At 45.4% G+C, this 19,459-nt stretch overlaps 1 protein-coding gene and 1 long non-coding RNA gene across 7 annotated transcripts in view; one reads left to right on the plus strand and one right to left on the minus strand.

Moving 5' to 3' along the window:
* LOC132597975 (uncharacterized) overlaps positions 1–19,459 on the plus strand; it is a 44,201-nt gene that overhangs the window by 21,341 nt on the left and 3,401 nt on the right. The gene's annotated exons all lie outside the window — the stretch shown is intronic.
* CHST11 (carbohydrate sulfotransferase 11) overlaps positions 6,120–19,459 on the minus strand; it is a 287,859-nt gene continuing 274,519 nt past the window's right edge. For 3 of the 6 annotated variants that reach the window (XM_030856212.2, XM_030856211.2, XM_060306419.1), the window contains exon 4: positions 6,120–11,869. In XM_030856212.2, the coding sequence (XP_030712072.1) occupies positions 11,015–11,869 (855 nt within the window). In that variant the 3' untranslated portion in view covers positions 6,120–11,014. The remainder of the gene's footprint in view (positions 11,870–19,459) is intronic. The other 3 variants (XM_030856214.2, XM_030856213.2, XM_060306420.1) reach the window with 1 other exon arrangement.

Below are 19,459 nucleotides of genomic sequence, written 5' to 3' on the forward strand. Positions count from 1 at the left end.
GGCTCGCGGGCTCTAGAGCGCAGGCTCAGTAGTTGTGGTGCACAGGCTTAGTTGCTCCGCGGCATGTGGGATCCTCCTGTACCAGGGATTGGACCCATATACCCTGCATTGGCAGGCGGATTCTTAACCACTGTGCCACCAGGGAAGTCCCCAGATGTGTTTTAGAGTTCAGAATTTTTCAAAGTTTAGAAAAATAATGCTGTGTAAATAGCGTGTATTACCTCATGCTCCAGTAGTGTATGGAGCTGTACCCCATAAGAAAATTAATTTATATTTACATTAATATTTCTGCAGGAAAATGTAGAAATATTCACAGTAAGTGGGATAAATAAAGACTATAATTAGTCTCATGTTAGTTAAGGTCAAGTTTTGCCGCCAAGTGAGCTTGCTGCAAATCTATGAAAAACCTTTTGGTTTTCAGGGTTCTGTAGATTTAAAACTGCAGATAAGGTAATGTGGATCTGTACTGTATCTAGGGCCACTGCTAGGCCATACGGCTATTGTGCAAGTTAGAACAGTACACCTTCTGCGTGGTCACAGCCCCTGCACGGGTAACTTGGCAATCAGGGTAAGAAAAATGCATCTCTTTCTTCAGGGTAAGTGTCAAATATCAGCCCCATCCTCAACTAGGCGACTTTGTGCAGTGCACAACCTGTGCAACCAGACACAGTTGTTCTGATCATACTCATGCCTCAGAGTTGCTGGAAGAATAAGCAATAATGTAAGATGACCCCTTCTCCCCCACAGCTACAGCTCTGTCTCAGACGGTCTCTGGTTCTCTAGACCAATGCTTCTCAAATGTGAACGTGCATATGAATCACCTGGCTTCTTAAAACGTAGGAGGGCTAGTGTGGGGCCTGAAACTGTGTTTCTAGCAAGCTCCCAAGTAATATACAGCTTTTCCAGAAACGTGTTCCTGATTACCTGATCTCCATGAAGGGCCCCAGTCTCCAGCGACCGTATGCCAAGCTGGGAACGTGCCACTCTTCCTTGCCTCATTTTCCTCTCCTCACCCACACATCCATTTAGCTACGAAAAACCAGAGATTCTGCCCCCTCCCCAACAGTTAATATTTCTCTGATTCAGGGTTCCCCAATCTTGGCATTTTTGAGCCAGACACTTCTTTGTTGTGGATGTCTGTCCACTGGGGGACAAAATCACCCCTGCTCTAATCCCTCACCTTTCTCTTTCTGCAGCAACGGACTTGGATCACTTCTTTCCCAGGGATAGCTTGAGGTGTCATCTTCATGTATGTTTTGGCTATGTTGTAACTATCTGTTAACATTCCTGTGTTCTCCACTTGATTATGAATTATAAGAATTCCCATATTCTCAGCATCCTGCTGAGGGTCTAATATAGACAGATGCTCAACACGTTTGAATGAATGAATGAGTGTATCCCCTGACAGCTGCAGGCTCTTAGAAGGGGTGGGGAAGCTCAGGACTCAGCTTACAGGAGATCTGCCCCTGGGTTAGAGTAATAGCGGGCACATCTGCAGGGAGCCTAACCATGCAGACATCCAAAGCCGTTTCTGCCCCAGGACACTCCCACCTGCCCTTCAACCTTTCTCTCTTGGCCTGTGTTTGTCTAGCCTCTTTACGTTGCTCAGAAAGGTCATTCATCCTACTACTGCTCACCCAGGGTGCACTGTGCAGCGCTGCTATACATCTTTGTCCTGAATGGCTGCCCTTGAAACTTGATTTGGGGCTTATATTTGAAGCCCACGTTAACTTGTCTGCCCAGACCATCAGAATACTTATGGCTTTGCGTTCCATGCATTAGACTCACAGACTCTTCTGAGACCCCGATTTGAATTTCACTTTTGCCATTTGGCTTTTATTTGAAGTCCAAACTTTCTAAATAGTTTGTCCAAATTTGTCGATAATTGGTCTAGCATTCTGGTAAGATACAGAATATAAATATGAGTCTCTGCCCCAGTTGCTGGCACAGAGCTCCTGAAACATTTGGCATTGCTAAGTGATCAGAGCACTAGGAGTATCTTTTATTCTGATAGTTGGTCTTTTTTTTTTTTTTTTTTTTTTGCGGTACGCGGGCCTCTCACTGCTGCGGCCTCTCCCGTGGCGGAGCACAGGCTCCGGACGCGCAGGCTCAGCGGCCATGGCTCACAGGTCCAGCTGCTCTGCGGCATGTGGGATCCCCCCGGACCGGGGCACAAACCCGCGTCCCCTGCATCGGCAGGCAGACTCTCAACCATTGCACCACCAGGGAAGCCCTAATAGTTGGTCTTTGACCCAGGTTCCTGACACAGAGCTCCTAAATCCCTTGCAATTGCCTGGGTGATAGCAGTGTCCTTCGTTCTAATGAGGTGACTCTTGGTGGGGGCACTGGTCCCCAGAAAGACCACGGTTAGAAGCTTGGGATTTTCAGCCCCATGCCTTGTTTTCCAGAGAGGGGAAAGGAGCTAGAAATGGAGTTATGATTGATCGTGCCTACGTGATGAACTCTCCATAAAAAATTCCCAAAGTGTGGAGCTGCGAGAGCTTCTGGGTAGGTGAACACGTGGAGGTGCTGGGAGAGCGGCCAGAGAGGCGTGGAAGCTCCGAGCCCCTTCCCATACCTTGCCCTATGCATCTCCTCCATCTAGATGTTCATCTGTGTCTTTTATCATATCCTTTTATGAGAAACTTATAAACAATAAGGAACCTGTTTTCTTGAGTTCTGTGAGCCGCTTTGGCCAATTAATTGAACCTGAGGAAGGGGTGGTGGGAACCCCTGATTTATAGCCGATCTGTCAGAAGCACAAGTGACAGCCTGGACTTGGGATTGGACTTGGAGCGGCAGGTGAGCAGTCTTGTAGGAGTGAGGCCTTAACCTGTGGGATCTGATGTTATCTCCAGGCAGATGGTGTCAGAATTGAGTGAAATTGTAGGACACCCGCTGGTGTCACAGGGAATGGCTTGCTGTGGGGAAACCCACACACATCTGGTGTCAGAAGTGTTGTGAGTGTGACTAGTGGTGCAAGAGGAAAGGCGAAACAGGAGGGGACTGAGCTGTTCCCATCAAGAACACTGGCAGAAACTTAAGTTGCTCGTCTAGTTTTCTGTGACTATTTTAGTCTGAAGCTTAACCTTTTAGTCTTCCAGCTCTTTTGTTTTATCCTCCCTTTGATTGTATTTAATCAGATTTTGCGCTTTGGCCAGAGTCGTAATGTCTCTTCATTAATGGCTGCTTGTAGCAGTATCATCCCCAGAATTTGGCCCCCTCCCCTGTTGGCCCATCGGTGTTACTAATTCCAGTGGGCTAGGGAGTCAACCAGACCTGGGTTTGAATCCTGACTCTGCCACTTATGATGAGTAATTTGGGGCATGTCATTTAAAGGATCCGTCTGCTTCCTTATCTGTAAAAAGAATAAAAGTATCTACCTGTGTACACCAGAAACTAACACAAGATTGTAAATCAACTATACTTCAATGAAAAAAAAAAACTATCTTAAAACAAAACAAAAAATATCTCCCTTGCTGGTTGTTCTGAGGATTAAATGGAGACATTTAATGCATTACAAGTCACACAGTAAACTATATAAATTAATAAAAGTTAGCCACTTTTGTGGTCGACTTCGTTTATGAAGCTACATATTTTTGGAAAAGACTACATGAAAAGCCAACAATTCCAAGCCACCCGCAGTTGAGTCTGTGCTCATTGTACAGAGAAACTCAGCGTACAGGCATCATTCCTACAGTCAGAGGTCCTTCCTCCTCCTTCATTTCTTCTTTAGACATTTTTCCTTCATCCTGCTGCCAGTTTGGTTCCAGGCACAAAGTTGTGTCTGGCTTAGTCTATCCGGTAAAGGTCCAAGGCTGGATGCAGACACAAAAAAATCTCTTTCTCTAGCTGCTGGCTCTTCCAAACCGTGAAATCTGAAGCCCTTGCTATTCTCCCGTAACGTGACTCTCTATTATTTTTAAAAACAAACATTGAAAAATAAAAAGCAGATTAATAGACTGTTTTTCATTCCAGCGTCTTGTATTTCAAATTAGTGGAGATTTGTAGGAATTTGGAGCCAGTGTTTTCTTGGTAGATCATTGAAAAAGAGGAGTGTAAACTTTGGTTCCCCATCTTAAATCTGGGTGTGAGCTATTTCTTTCCTGCAGCTGCTTCTATCTTTCTATTTTTCTTTTCCCTTATTTCTTCCATCTTAATCTCATTTCAATGCTGTTGCCTTAACTCCCTTTTTGAAAGTTTTTACTTCCATGGTACCGTCTAATTGCTAACTGACCTCTGGCAGAAAGCCACAAAGAGCCACAGAGGAGCATTTGGGTAGATCATTAGAGAATGTCAACACTGGAAAGGATGAGGTCATCTAACTTTGTGGTTCTCAAACTGTGTTCCTTAGAATCCTAGGGTTCCCTGGAGGTCCACAGGCATTTTACAGAAAAGGAGAGGCTCAGCTGGGCCTCAAGCTATTCAATCACAGCATCTCTGTTTCATCTGTTTTACATACGAGTGTTTAGCACACAAAAAGTTTTGAGGCTCTTTTTCCCCCCCCAAAAACCTGAAAAACCAGAGATATAGCTCAATTTTGTCATTTTACAGATGAGCAAACAGGCCCAAACAGGATGTGATTACCTCTAGATTATAAACAACTCCTTGGTGGATGAACTGGGGCTAGCAACCTCAGGGGTTCTTATTTATCTCAACTTTGGCATAATTCAGATGTTGCCGTTTTTCTTGTTTCAAAGAGAAAGAGACTGAGGCACTGTGTTTGTGAGCAGTTCTCAGCCAGCCACGTGTTCGGAATCAGCAGGCTGCTTCCATGCTGTTCTATCTATAAGTTGTTATGATATTGGGATGAGGCTGGCTCTAGGAGAGGATTGTGGACCAGGGAAAAGGTTGGTTGTTTGGTTGGGTTTTTTTCTCACGTCAGTCTTGCTAGAAAGTCCCTTTTTGTTTTATACTGGAAATGTCCATCACCCCAGAACCAAGATATCTGATAAACTCCCTACAGGTGATCATAGACCAGATCAGTCTTCAACTTCTTGTAAGTCATCCCAGGACTCCAGGGACCCACGGTGTGCCAGCAGGAGTCTGGGAACCAGCTGTGCAAAGCTCAGAATTGTTCCCAGGAAGGATTTCCCCAGAGTGCTGTTCTCCACTAAACTCTCTCAGGTTTCTGCCCCCTCAAATGCATTCCTGGCTAATGGTTCCTGGTCTTTTTGGATATCATAACTTTCTGAGAAAATATTTGAAATGACTTTGGGGGCTGACATGAAATTGCCAGTATTTGTATTTTCTAATATCACTTAATAGCTACCATTATAAAAGTTATTTGAACACCAAAATGACTTGAGAAAGGAGCGCTCTTCCCAAGAAAGGATACTTCGGCATTGGATGCTCATGATTCTTCCTGACACTATTTTTGTTCACTTGGTGGTGGATCCGTAATAACCTCTGGCCCTGGCAGTGTTCTGGGCCACAGGCCCCTTGGTTTCTGTAGCTTCTGCAGCGTCAGCCAGAGGGCACCAGTGGCATCATGAGAAATAAAGATTAGCTGACCACTGACGAGAGGGCGTTTCAGTCTTACTCCATGGGGAGTAAACTAAGACCGGGGGTGTCCTCATCCAGCCTTGCTTCCCACTGACGTTTAGTGCATTTAGTGTCCCAGGTGAGACAGGGACAGGCCATAACAGTCACAGCCACTCGCCACATTAAAAAGTAAGCACATTTCCCATCCATTTCAGAAAACTAAGCTCCATGGTCTGGCCGTTTGCCAACCAGAGGGGACCAGAGCAAGGACAGTGATGACACCAGGAATGGGTGGGAGCCAGGCCACTGGTGGTGAGAACCAGCTGGTGAGTGGACATATCAGATACCATATCCGGCATGGATGCAAAATGAGACATAGGGTTTCCCTGGTGGCGCAGTGGTTGAGAGTCCGCCTGCCGATGCAGGGGACACGGGTTCGTGCCCCGGTCTGGGAAGATCCCACATGCCGCAGAGCGGCTGGGCCCATGAGCCATGGCCGCTGAGCCTGCGCGTCCGGAGCCTGTGCTCCGCAATGGGAGAGGCCGCAGCAGTGAGAGGCCCACGTACCGCAAAAAAAAAAAAAAAAAGGAAAAAGGAGACATATCTTCGAATTCAGTATTCTCATGTCAAAATGTTTACATAATACATTTTTTTAAATTAGGGTACAATAAAATAGAGGTACAATTTGAGATGATTTCTTCTTTGACAAATAAATAAATAGTTCTTATCAGTAAAGCTAAAAATGTCCATCAGTGGAACCGAAAGAAGCTATATACGACATCAGAAAAGGAATGGATTCGGAATCGGAAAATCGGGGCTTTGAAGGGCAGGTCTACAACTTCGGAACCAAAGACAGGCACTTAAGAGAGGCGTGTCGTCGACTGCCACAACTCTGAAGGCACATCAACCTAAGTTTGAATACTGGCTCTGCCACCAACGCCCTTTAGCCTTTCAGGGCCTGTTTCCTTATTTTTCACGGGGGTGGTAGCCTACATGATCAGGGTGGGCCTTCTAATGCATCGCTTTACAAAGAATTTACAGACAAAACAGGAATGAAGAAAGCTTCTATTCATCCACTAAACAGAAAGGGCTCGGCTCTATGGAGGTCTTTGCCACGGCCAAGACTGCAATGCGGTCTGCATGTGCGTCTCTCCCACTCCATCCTCTGATACACGTGAGCAGGGCCCCGCACATGCTAAGGGACACAGCCCAGCCCACCCCACCTCTGCAGTCCTCTGTCAGTGAGCCGTGAACAAACCATACACAGAGAGAAGCTTCTTTTCTTTCTTCAATTTAATTGAAGTTACTTAGAAAAATAATCAGGCTTGAATGGCTTTTCCTGGAAGAAGGTTCATGAACATTTTCACGCTTTTGTTGGCAATGTGGAATTCAGCTTTCTTGAACAGTACAGTAAGATACAGGGAGAGTTTTCTACAACAGGCCCTCTACTGCACACAAATATGTAAAAAAAGAAAATCACACTCCACAAAGATGTTAAATTATATGTCCATATGCCACACTGAGCACGCTCCTAAGAAAATAGTACGGGCAGCCCCTTCTGTACCTGACAAAGGGTAACAGACTGAAATTCGCCCGTTAACGGCCGAAGGTCAAGCTGGTTGTAGATCCTGCTGCCTGTTCATAGGGTCCAGTTGCTTGTGATGGAAAAGGCTGGAGGAAATACTGGTTGTGGGAACTTTGGGGGAGTGATGAGGTCAGTCCTGCTGACATGAGCGGGCAAGAGATTCTGGTCCCCAGGATCGCACAGAACGGGGCAGCTCAGATTGCGTGTCTCTGTAGGGGATGGTCAGGCTGTGAGAAATCGGCTCTGAGCCCCACCCATCAGGGTCAGAGTCCCTCGGCTTCTGGCCAGGTTAGAACAGGGACTTCTGCAATCACTACCTCAGCAGTGGTCCAGACCCCACCAGCTAAGGATGTTAGGGACTCGCTTTTGTTCTGGGTATTTTCTACCAGTAGGGATCAGACCCTGGTGCTTCCACGCCTTTGCCACCAGGACACTGGTCCGACCGAAGTTTCCACTGCCCGCTGCTGTCCTGTGCCATACAGCTGAACAGGCAGGACCGTGAAACTCACCTGGTAGACAGATGGGAAGGAAGGTCCCCTCTGAGACACCAACAGGTCAGCAGACTGCCCTTCTTCCCAGACCAGCTGGGAAGGCAGGGAAGGGGGCGAGTCTGAAGCAGCTGCAGGAATTCAAACCCTGTGGCTAATATTCTACAGTTTTCCAACCAAAGGGACAGGTTAAGCAGGAATGTCCTTGTAAATACAACTTTGTACCTGGTTTTGAAAACACAGAAGCACCTCTGAAAAGTGGCTCGAAGATGGGACACCTGCCTGTACTTTTCTCCAGCTAAGCATGCAATAGAAAGCGTTTTCAAACAGTCTTCTTTAAAAAAAAGGAAAAGGAACGAAAGAACCAAGAACTTTTGTTTCCCAGGCACATTTTCACCCATGGATTCTTTTTAACCAAGGACACAGAGTACTTTCTACATTCTGCAAAAACAGTTGAATTGATTTTTTTTAAAAAAGTTTTTATGCCATTAGAAAATAAACTATGAACACAAAACACGAGGAGAAAGAGCCCCTCATTGCCGAACCATACCGCAGTATCGTCCCCTGAAGGACACCCTTTCCCTCTAGAGCGAGAAGACGAATGAAGGCATCACAGCTGATCAAAGACGGAGATGTGGAAATGCAAAACGCGGGAAATCCACGTGAATTTCCAATTAAAGTACTAAAAGAACACTGAACAATTCCAAACTATAGAATCGAAGGAGCATCAGCAAGGGTTGAGCTCTCTTGGCTTGCACTGAGCAACCTTAGGCTTGAGCACTAGGGGGACCAACTGAGGCTTTGTGCCCCTCCCCCATCCCTCCTTCTGTCAGCACCACCCAAGACTCTTCGGGCACTCCCTTTGGGAGGGAGGGAATCGTGGCCCATGTAATATCCAGGATTAGAACCATTGCACTTAAGCAAAAGTTGAATTCATTTGATAAAGTACCTTCATTGCTATAAACCAGGTGGAGACTGTGGTGCTGTTTTATTGTTGTTTTGTTTTGTTTTTGGAAGCGGGGCGTAAGGGAAGCAGTTTTTTATCCTTGAAGACCTCAGATGTGCTAAAGCAACCTAGCCAAAGAATATTCAGTGGAACGCTAGCTCTCTGAGATGATCTGCAAAATAGAGCATCCCGCTCAAAGGTGGTCAGGAAATGCCACCGACTCCACCAGTGATGCTCTTGGGAGTTCACAATGCACGGCACGCATTCAAGGCTCTGAAAAGTCCTGCAGAAAGGAAATGGACTTCGCTCTGTTTCCCAAGGATATTTGACTACAAAACCCTTATTTTGCATCACACCAACTTGTGTCTGGGGAGAACCTGTGTTCTCTGAAGCACATTATCAGGAAATGCCAGAAACCTCTTTCATTAGCAGAAGCTTTGTTTCTGAGGACAGTGTCCCCTGCCTGGAAACGGGGTCCAGGAATAATTCCAAGGACAGCTGAAGTCTGTCACTCTACTTGGTAAAACACATTGCATAAATCTCTGTTTGTCAAGGGTACAGTTGACGTGCCCTTCGCAAAGGAGAGAGAGCTTAGGAGAAGGTACACACCATCTTATAAATAGCTTCGGCCACCCTCTCCGGTGCACACCTCGCTCACATTCAATAAAATAATTTCCTCCGTGAGACGTGGCAGCTGCCGCTCACTGAGCTGGCTGTGAGCTTTACAATACAATTTTAATAGCTTCTGTGAATAAATTATTTTTTGTTCGTTTAGAATATTCTTCTCCCCTCTGTTCTATACACTGCATCAAAAACAAAAAGCAAAACTTACCCACACCCCATCCCACCCCTCCCCCTATTATTAGAACTATTATTATTATATACAGTATCTGCTACCGACTCATTCACTAGCTGTAAGAGGGATGTGGCTCAAACTTCAGCGGAGGCATTGGAAATGAGAAGCATGTGCAGACGTTAATTAGCAAGGAACAGGGAATGGAATGTTTCCAGCCTTCCAGAGGGAAATGGCATGGGTTACCATCACAGAAGGCTGTCCTTGCTGATCATTGCTGGTGGTTGCAAAGGTGCCGATGGTTTCTTGGCCTTTGGAGGAGCGGATATGCATAAGTGTACAAATAGTCTACCTCTGACCTTCACAAGGAGTAGAAATGCCAGGCCATTGCAAATCCTCCAATGTCTGAGTCCTGCCACAAAATTTTAATCTTTTACATGGCAAAGAGTAGAAAAAACACTTCTAGGTGGAGACCTTAAAGCTGGGCTGGAAATGACAGCAGACGGTCGGTGAATATTCCCTTTCCTTCACCCAAGGCAGACATCACTAATCAATCACAGCACTCTTCCATGCTGTGCCTGGCAAATCTGTTCTGGGGCTTAAAGGCAGATAGATACTACCAATAAATTGGAGTGGGCACATGACAGGAAACATTTTTGTCATCTCTGATGTTGGGCAATGAGCTTGGATTACTCACCAAGTGGCCTGTTCCAAGCACGTGGTTTTCAAATTTGGGCCATAGAAAAATGCAAATTTGTAGGGATCCTGAACCTTCTGGGGTGGTTCGTGAATAGTCCAAACGTCATGTTAAGTCCATGAATATCAGGGGTTTGCTAACTGTCAAGCTGGATACTCTGCGTCCACGTAAAGCTTCTTGAGGGCCAAGACTATTGGTTTTGTTTAATGCTCTATCCGCAGGGTCTAGAATTAGGCCTAGCACATAGTAGTTGCTTAATAAATACTTGTTGAATGTAAAGCAACAGCCACTTCACCTTCATCACAACTGGCACTGCCAGTTAAAAAAATTCTGTAGAAAAGCCTATTCTACCAGATTGCTAAGTCTGGTGGGAAAAAAAAAAGCTACAATCAATCAGCTCTCTCCTTGGGTTAAAAAAAGAAAAATCACTTTTCTTTCGTGTGAGGAACGTTTGGGTCGACTGAAATCAGTTTGGAATCAGTCCCTTGCAAAGGAGCCTCTTTCTATTTATTTCTAGCAGAATTTCAAGAACGGTGGTATCAACAGACAGCACAACGGTTGTTATCACAGTGACTCTCTGAGCGGTTAATAAGGAGAACATTCATGCCCCTGCACGAGCTGCTGCAAGCACAGAACGAAACATAGATTTCTTCTGCAAAGACGTTAGAATCTTGCTGCCACAAAAAGAAATCTATACAGAGACCATGTTTAAATAACTATAAATAACATTAATTAGAATTTATGGGATGCACAATTCATGGAATTCACCCGAACACAAAGAAACCTCTGAAAGTGTCGGGGGATTCACGTCTAAAAAACAAGGACACCCATCCTAGTGCCCTGCAAAGACAGCCGTCCTTCCCTACTAAGGATTTTAAATAATTCTCACTATGCTGCTCGCAGCATCATCCCCAAAGAAATATTAATTTACAAAATAACCCAATATCCATAGAATTCTTTTGACAAATAAAAATCTTAAATTAAAAAGCACGATTCTCGCCCCTCTCCCCACCTCCACCCTTCACTCCAATTTCAGGTAGCTTGGCACTGAGTAATTGAACATTAAAAAATCGAGTTTGTAGACTTCGTACAGCTGCGTCTGGTGCTCTGAGCTGATGTTCTGGAAGAACTCTGTGGTCATTTCATCAGTAGTTCTCGTGGACTTGGCGTAGGTGGGGAACTTCAGGTAGCTGCCCACGCCCGCCAGCTGCAGGACGTAATTGGAATCCTCCTCCAGCGTCTCATACTTGCCCACGAGGTCATAGTGGATGTGGCACGGGTGGCAGAGGGAGTAGACGGTCTGCCAGTGTTCGTTGAAGGGCTCCTCGCGCTGCGTGTGCGGGTCTATGAGATAGGCCACGAACTCCTCGAACTTGACGTCGTCGCCCTTGCGCAGGGCCTCCTGCGTGGCGTTCTTGCGCTGCCGCCTGATGATCTTGGTGCCGTAGCGCTTGTGGAAGGAGGTGTTGTACTTCTGCGTGAACTTGTTCCGGTAGGCGGACACCAGCCTCTCGAAGGGCTCCCGCACGAACAGGAACTTCATGTAGCTTTTCAAGCGGTGGTTGATCTCGGGGATGCTGTACTGGTTCAGGGTCTTCAGGTTGGCCGAGACGTGCGCCTCGTTGGCCGGGATCTCCATGGGGTCGCTGTACTTGCCCCGCCCGGTCAGGACCATCATGAGCCGTTTCCAGTTGGTGCACGCCACCTTGGGCACGTAGCAGTAGATGAGCTCGTGGTCCTCATCCACCACCAGGTGCTTCAGGTCGTTGGGGGTCAGCACCCGCCGCTTGCGGCTCACGGCGCTGTTGGCCCGGCACGTGTCTGTGACCTGGTCCCGCCGCATCTGGTGCAGGACGGCCGTGTTGGAGAGCTCCAGCTGCAGAGGGGACACAAGAAGAAGAACTACTCAGTACTTGTGTGGGATGTTTACACTGGGCCACAGCCACGATATGATGGCCAATGCGGGCCACCAAGGCAGCCACTGACAACCTAAATGGCCCGTCTCCCTTTCCAATTCTCCATCAGCTGTCGGGACTATTTCGGTTCTCTGTTCCACCATGCTTCCTTTGGAGAGTAATGATAATGACCAATTCTGTAACTTACCCATCACCCTCTACATGCCAGGCATTTTATCAGAGCTTCATGTATACAGTTTTTCTTTTCTCTGTACAACAAGCTCGAACCGTTACTGATTTATTTAACAATATCAAATACCTGCCGCTGTGCCAGGTAGCATGCTGCTAGGCCCTGGGGGTGCGGTAATGAAAAAGTGCAACAAGGTAACTGCCCTTAGGGAGCTGACAGTCCAGCTGGAAAGAAAAGGGAACTGAGGTTCAGAGATGTTAAGAGAGATCACACAGCGAGAGAGTCAGTATTCAAACTCAGGTCTGCCTGGCAACCAAAGCTGCCCACTTTCCACTCTAATCTGATGTCCAGGCCTCCAGTCTTCTTGATTAAAGCAGGAAGCAAAGCATGGAGTTCTGGCATTTGTTGATCTATTTCAAAGCAAGGGGATCCAGTTTTTCTACATGCCTATCACTGGACACCTGTTGCTTTTTGCTTCCTAAGTACCAGTGCCTTGATTTTCATCTGAGAACCTGCTTTCCTTCATTCTCAGCTCCCTTTCCTCTCGCTGAGCTGAGAGAATGCACCCTGGAGCTTGGGGTCAGGGAGGAGGGACCACCATGAAGGAAGAACTAGACTGGGAATGAAGGGAACAGAGGAGGGAAGAGCAGAAAGACAAGGGGATGTAGTCCCAGTGACATCATCTGAATACCTAGCTCCATACGTTGAAACCAGACCCCCAGCTTCTGGGCTTTTGTTGCATCAGTCAATACATTTGCTTTGGTGCAAAAGGCAGTTTAAGTCTGGGTTATATATCCCTTGGAACCATCATATATGGGTATTTACATTTATTATCTTGGAGCTTTTCCTCTCTTTTCCCCATATTCACCCACTGATCCATCCATTCAAACATGTGTCCAGACCTCATAAAGTACAAGGCACTCTGCCCAGCACCCCTGGGAGATCTAACCCTTTCCTAAAGGGCTCACAGCCTAGGAGGCGCCAGGCCAGAGAGCTGGCGGCCTCAGTAGGGGCCAAAGGGGAAAGCTGTGTGCTCCTCTGAATTCTAGGAGCAAAGGTTTCTCCCCTAAAGGCCGTTCGCTCCCAATCTGAACTAGTTCTCACAGTCTACCTAGAAGAGGCAACATGAGACCACACTGGCCTGGTGCGCTGCCATCCTGGTCTCCAACCCCAGAGACTTTCAATGGAGTGGTGGCACCCTACCGTTGTCTGCCTTAACGCCATGCCTCCATCTACCCTCCTGAATGTGTAATGTGCTCTTCTTTTTTTTTTAATTTAATTTTTTCTTTTATTTCGGAGCATAGTTGATTTATAGTGTTGTGTTAGTTTCAGATGTATGGGTCTTCTTTTAAATATCAAAGATACTAATATTATGATTAAAGGTATAGAGAGACTGGGGCACCAGGGCTATGGGATAGCCACTCTGGGGCTGCAGATGACATGGTTGCATCCCTGACCCCGGAATGAATGGGGTCCCCGTCCTCATGCTCGTCTTCTGAGGTCCTTCAGAGTCCAGCACCAACCTACTTTTCCCACCTCATTCCCGTTCCTCCCCATTTTATTATTATTATTATTTATTATTATTATTATTTATTTTTGCGGTACATGGGCCTCTCACTGTTGTGGCCTCTCCTGTTGCGGAGCACAGGCTCTGGACGCGCAGGCTCAGCGCCATGGCTCACGGGCCCAGCCGCCCTGCGGCATGTGGGATCCTCCCGGACCGGGGCACGAACCCGTGTCCCCTGCATTGGCAGGCGGACTCTCAACCACTGCGCCACCAGGGAAGCCCTCCTCCCCCTTTTAGAACTGAAGGCAGCTCCAAAGAAACAAACGATTCACTCTTTTCCTGTTGGGCCCAGCCACTCCTATCTGGGATTCTTCCCTCTCCCTTTCTGCGGGTATAAACTAGATAATCATGAAGGCCCAACACACTCCCCTGCCATGCAAGTGGAAGAATCATTCCCTCCTCTGAACACCCTCCCCACTGAGCGTCCTTCACAGCACAACTGCCCCGTCTATTTCATGCCTGGTTTTCTCAAGTCGGGCGACCACTTGATTCACAGGGACCCAAAGCCACAGAGCCACTGCCCTCTCCAGGCTGGACCGCGGGTGGTCTAGAGTAGGTAATGTGGAGGGATCAGTGAAATCCCCCCGCTCCTAAAGCCACCTGCACAGGCAAGTCAGTAGAGCCAAGGGCCTGGGTGGGACCCAAGAAGCTGGCCTTGTGTTTCCAACTCTGAACCACAATCTGTACAATTCATTCTAGAATATGCACAGGGCAATTGGGATGGGCTTAAGTGAGGAACACTGATGAGTTTATGGGGGACCTGAGGGATATCCTGGTGGCCAGTGGAGACAAGTCATTACATCCTGCTTTAGGGCTCTGTGTCTGTCTTCTCTCATGGTTTCCACGACGATGATGGTGTTGGTGATCATGAGCTGGTATGAGACAACAGCAGACAGCTGGGGGAGCTACTCTGTGCCAGGCACCTTCACACCTTCAGGTTATTTAAATACATTATCTTTAATCTTCCCAGCAATTCTCTGAAGTAGATGCTCTCACCACTGGAACTTTCCACACTCAAGGGAAGGAAGCAAACCAAGGCAGAGTGCTAATGTTGTGAAAATTCCATGAGCAAACAGGAGATTCTCTTGCTACCTTAGTCTCACAAGCAACTGGGGGAAATCTCAAAGGAGTCGTCACTGCCCTCTCGACGGTCATTCCCCTTTACAATCCTACACTGTCACTCTTCCCTTCAAGAAGTCGAGTCTACTTCTCTAGCCCCTTGACTCTGGCTGGCTGTGACCTGCTCAGACTAGCAGAACGTGTTAGAAGTGAGGACAAGCCAGTTCTGGAGCCTATTATGAAGCCTTGTAGTTCCTGCCCTTTGCGGCCACACCTTCATACCACACTGGCAAAAGTTTCTCCCTGTTGAATGCAAGTACCATGAAGTGTGAACTTTCTCTTTCCAGGGCTGTAGCTCCGGTGCTTGCAATAGTGCCAGTCATATAGTAGACGGTCACTAAGTATTTGTTGAATGAATGAATGAATCAGTTAATTATCTCTTCAGGGAAGCTTGATAGGAAAGGGGGAAGGCCCCTCTGTAGCTAAAGAAATTTCCCAATTGTTCATAGATGTCAGAACGTTCTTTAATAGAGGCGGTAATAGTGATCCCCCAAAATTCATGGGGGACCTCAGAATGTGACCTTATTTGGAAATACGGGTTTTTTTTTTTGCAGATGTGATTCATTAAACTGAAGTCATACTGAGTTAAGGTCGGTCCTAGTCCAATGACTAGTGTCGTTATAAGGAGAGAATACAGAGACACACATAGAGAAGGCCACGTGATGGCAGAGGCAGAGGGTGGAGTGATTCATCCACTAGCTAAGAGATGCCAAGGATTGCCAGCAACAACCAGAAGCAGGGGAGGACAAGGAAGGGTGTACGCGTGGAGCCGTCAGAGAGCGCGTGACCCTGCTGACACCTTGATTTTAGACTTCCAGCCTCTGGAGCTGTAAGAGAATAAACTCCTGTTATTTTAAGCCACTGAGTTTATGATACTTTGTTATGGCAGTCCTAGGGAACTAATACAGGAATGAAGCCTTCAGCCCATACCTTTGAGCAAATTGTTATAAAATATAAATGTATAAGAGAGGGTAACATTATATAAGATAATATTTTTACATAGAAGAGTAAGGAAAGGGTATTAGAGCACTAAGTAGAAAGTGGGTAAGATCTGCAATCAGAAGACCTAGGCGTGGGCAAGACCCTTAACTTTTTTTTTTGTAAATTAATTTGTATTTGCTTTACAATGTTGTGTTAGTTTCTGCTGTACAGAAAAGTGAATCAGCTATACGTATACATATATCCCCTCTTTTTTGGATTTCCTTCCCATTTAAGTCACCAGAGAGCACTGAGCAGAGTTCCCTGTGCTATACAGTAGGTTCTCATTAGTTATCTATTTTATACATAGTAGTGTATATATGTCAATCCCACTCTCCCACTTCATCCCAGTTCCCCTTCCACCCTGGTATCCATACTTCCCTTCTCTACGTCTGTGTCTCTATTCTGTTTTGCAAATAAGTTCACCTGTATCAAATTCTTCTAGTTTTTTGCTAAGACAAATTGTCTTTTTCCCTGGTTCAAGCCAAGGGCCCACAGAGCCATATTTGCTTGCCCCCACCTATGTGAATTACGGTAAAATCAAAGATGAGTATAAAAAAGGGGATCTAAGAGGTTAAAGAGTAGTGACACATTGATCTAAAGTACAAAATATTAGCTAGAAGTCTTGCCTGGCTGTCTCTAACTCCCCTGAAGTTAAAGGGGAGGAATGAAGATTGTTTTAGCGGTTACACTTCAAAGACGACCTGGATAACGGACCTTAAAATGTTGGTGAACTGTTTCATTCTTTGCTTTCTACTTATTATTATTAGTGAAAACCCTTAAAAAGGAAACAGACAATAAACTCAAAACTGTGTTCATTCCTATTTAGTTACTGTATGGGAAGGAGAAGATTCTGTATTATTTGGCTTTAGACTGCAAGAGAAAGATAGTTATGAAAAGAAAGAGCCGTAGTTTTTCTAAAGCAATGGATGAGAGAAACAGGGTCAATTCCTATGATAGACAACAAGAAGGTCTAAGAAGTACCCCAAGAAGCCATCCCTAAACCCAGTAGTGATTTTGGAGGAGGATTTTCAGAAAGACTCTTCTTAGGTAAATCCAGATATATCTCAATAGAGCTTGAAAATGGGGAAAGGTTGTGAAGATCACAAGATGAAAGATGAAGGAAGAAGACCTGAAGTATCGCCTATGGTCAGCACCTGACCACCATTCCCCTAGCAAGAGACAACAGTTCTTAAGAGGTGATCACATCAATGAAAACCGGACTCTGCCTCAGAGTCAGATATTTAAAATACTGACGTCAAGGCCTTGACTTGAATCATAACTTCTGGGGAAGAGATTTCATAATCTCTGTCTTTTAAAAGACTCTCAAATGATCTTGGTAATCAGCTACTTTAGAAACTACTATTTTATATGTAACTCTCACTTAGACGAGTATGACTTTTTTGGAAGAGTTTGAGAAGAACTGACTTGATTCAAAGGATTCTTTGAATGTTTTTTAGAATTCAGTAGTGATACCATCTGGTCCTGGGGCTTTCTTAATTGATGGGAAGGTTTTTAGATACTGATACACTCTCCATACTAGTTATGGATCTGTGTAGGTGCTGGCTTTCTTCATGATTTAATTTTGGCCTGTTGTACATTTCTAGAGATTCATCCATTTGTTCTGGGTTATCCAATCTGTTGGCATAAAATCTCTTATAATCCCTTTATTTCTGTGTTGTCAGTTCTAATGTCTCTCCCTTCGTTTCTGATTTTAAGTCTTCTCTTTGTTTCTTAGTCTAGCTCAAGGTTTATTAAATTTGTGTATCTTTTCAAAAAAACAATTATTTTCTTATTTTTCTATTTGCTATTTCATTTATTTGCCTTTCTGCTTTTTAAAAAACTTTTTGCTTTGTGTCTCATGTTCTAGGTTTAATGAGGTTGTGATTTAATCTTTTCCTGTTTAACTTTGGTATCATGTGTATTTTATTTTATTTATTTTTAATTTTTTAACATCTTAATTGGAGTATAATTGCTTTACAATGGTGTGTTAGTTTCTGCTTTACAACAAAATGAATCAGTTATATATATACATATGTCCCCATATCTCCTCCCTCTTGCGTCTCCCTCCCTCCCACCCTCCCTATCCCACCCCTCCAGGCAGTCACAAAGCACCGAGCTGATCTCCCTGTGCTATGCGGCTGCTTCCCACTAGCTATCTACCTTACGTTTGTTAGTGTATATATGTCCATGCCTCTCTCTCGCTTTGTCACAGCTTACCCTTCGCCCTCCCCATATCCTCAAGTCCATTCTCTAGTAGGTCTGTGTTTTTATTCCTGTTTTACCCCTAGGTTCTTCATGACATTTTTTCCCCCTTAAATTCCATATATATGTGTTAGCATACGGTATTTGTCTTTCTCTTTCTGACTTACTTCACTCTGTATGACAGACTCTAGGTCTATCCACCTCATTACAAATAGCTCAATTTCGTTTCTTTTTATGGCTGAGTAATATTCCATTGTATATATGTGCCACATCTTCTTTATCCATTCATCCGATGATGGACACAGGTTGTTTCCATCTCCGGGCTATTGTAAATAGAGCTGCAATGAACATTTTGGTACATGACTCTTTTTGAATTATGGTTTTCTCAGGGTATATGCCCAGTGGTGGGATGGCTGGGTCATATGGTAGTTCTATTTGTAGTTTTTTAAGGAACCTCCATACTGTTCTCCACAGTGGCTGTATCAATTTACATTCCCACCAACAGTGCAAGAGGGTTCCCGTTTCTCCACACCCTCTCCAGCATTTATTGTTTGTAGATTTTTTGATGCTGGCCATTCTGACTGGTGTGAGATGATACAGACCCTTAACTTTTTAAGCCTCGGTTCTATTATTTGCAAAATGGGAATAGTGCCACCTACCCTGCAGGGGTGTTGATTAAATCAAATAAAAAGTATGGGTTGGCATTTAGACAATAAGATCAAGTCCAGTTCAGAATTTGGACAAGGTATGGTACACTGAAGGCAGTTAACATATATGCATTCTTTTTAAAATTAATCAATCAATCTTTGGCTGCGTTGGGTCTTCCTTGCTGAGAGCGGGCTTTCTCTAGTTGCGGCGAGCGGGGGCTACTCTTTGTTGCGGTGCGCGAGCTTCTCATTACGGTGGCTTCTCCTGTTGCAGTGCACGGGCTCTAGGCACGCGGGTTTCAGTAGTTGTGGCTTGCGGGCCCTAGAGCGCAGGCTCAGTAGTTGTGGCGCATGGGCTTAGTTGCTTCACGGCATGTAGGATCTTCCCGGACCAGGGCTTGAACCTGTGTCCCCTGCATTGGCAGGCGGATTCTTAACCACTGCGCCACCAGGTAAGTCCCTATGCATTCTTCATGAAAGAAGAAAAAAAAATCCAGGAAAGAAGTCCAGAAATCTCAAAGACAAATTTCACCGGCTCTATAATTTTGTTGCAGGCCAGCCCTAGGTCATGGAGTTCAATTGATATTTAGTTTGAATGGTAAAACTCTGACTTTTGCGATTTCTGAACAGATGTATTCATCACCTTAAGAAGAGCATTCATGCCACTTAAAAAACCAAACCCAAACCAGAACTGTCCTAAAGGAAACAGGACTAGGAAGGAAAAAGGGCCCGTCAATTTTGTCCATTTGAATCACTACTGGACAGTATTGAAGGCAATAAATGGCTAAATGAGCAGAGAAACAAGGGGTCCTCCTTCTTTCCCCCCAGCTTTTTTCAGTTGGAGACAATTTTCTGGCCGTTTCAA

The sequence above is a fragment of the Globicephala melas genome, chromosome 10 (assembly GCF_963455315.2).
Source record: "Globicephala melas chromosome 10, mGloMel1.2, whole genome shotgun sequence".
Classification (NCBI taxonomy): domain Eukaryota; kingdom Metazoa; phylum Chordata; class Mammalia; order Artiodactyla; family Delphinidae; genus Globicephala; species Globicephala melas.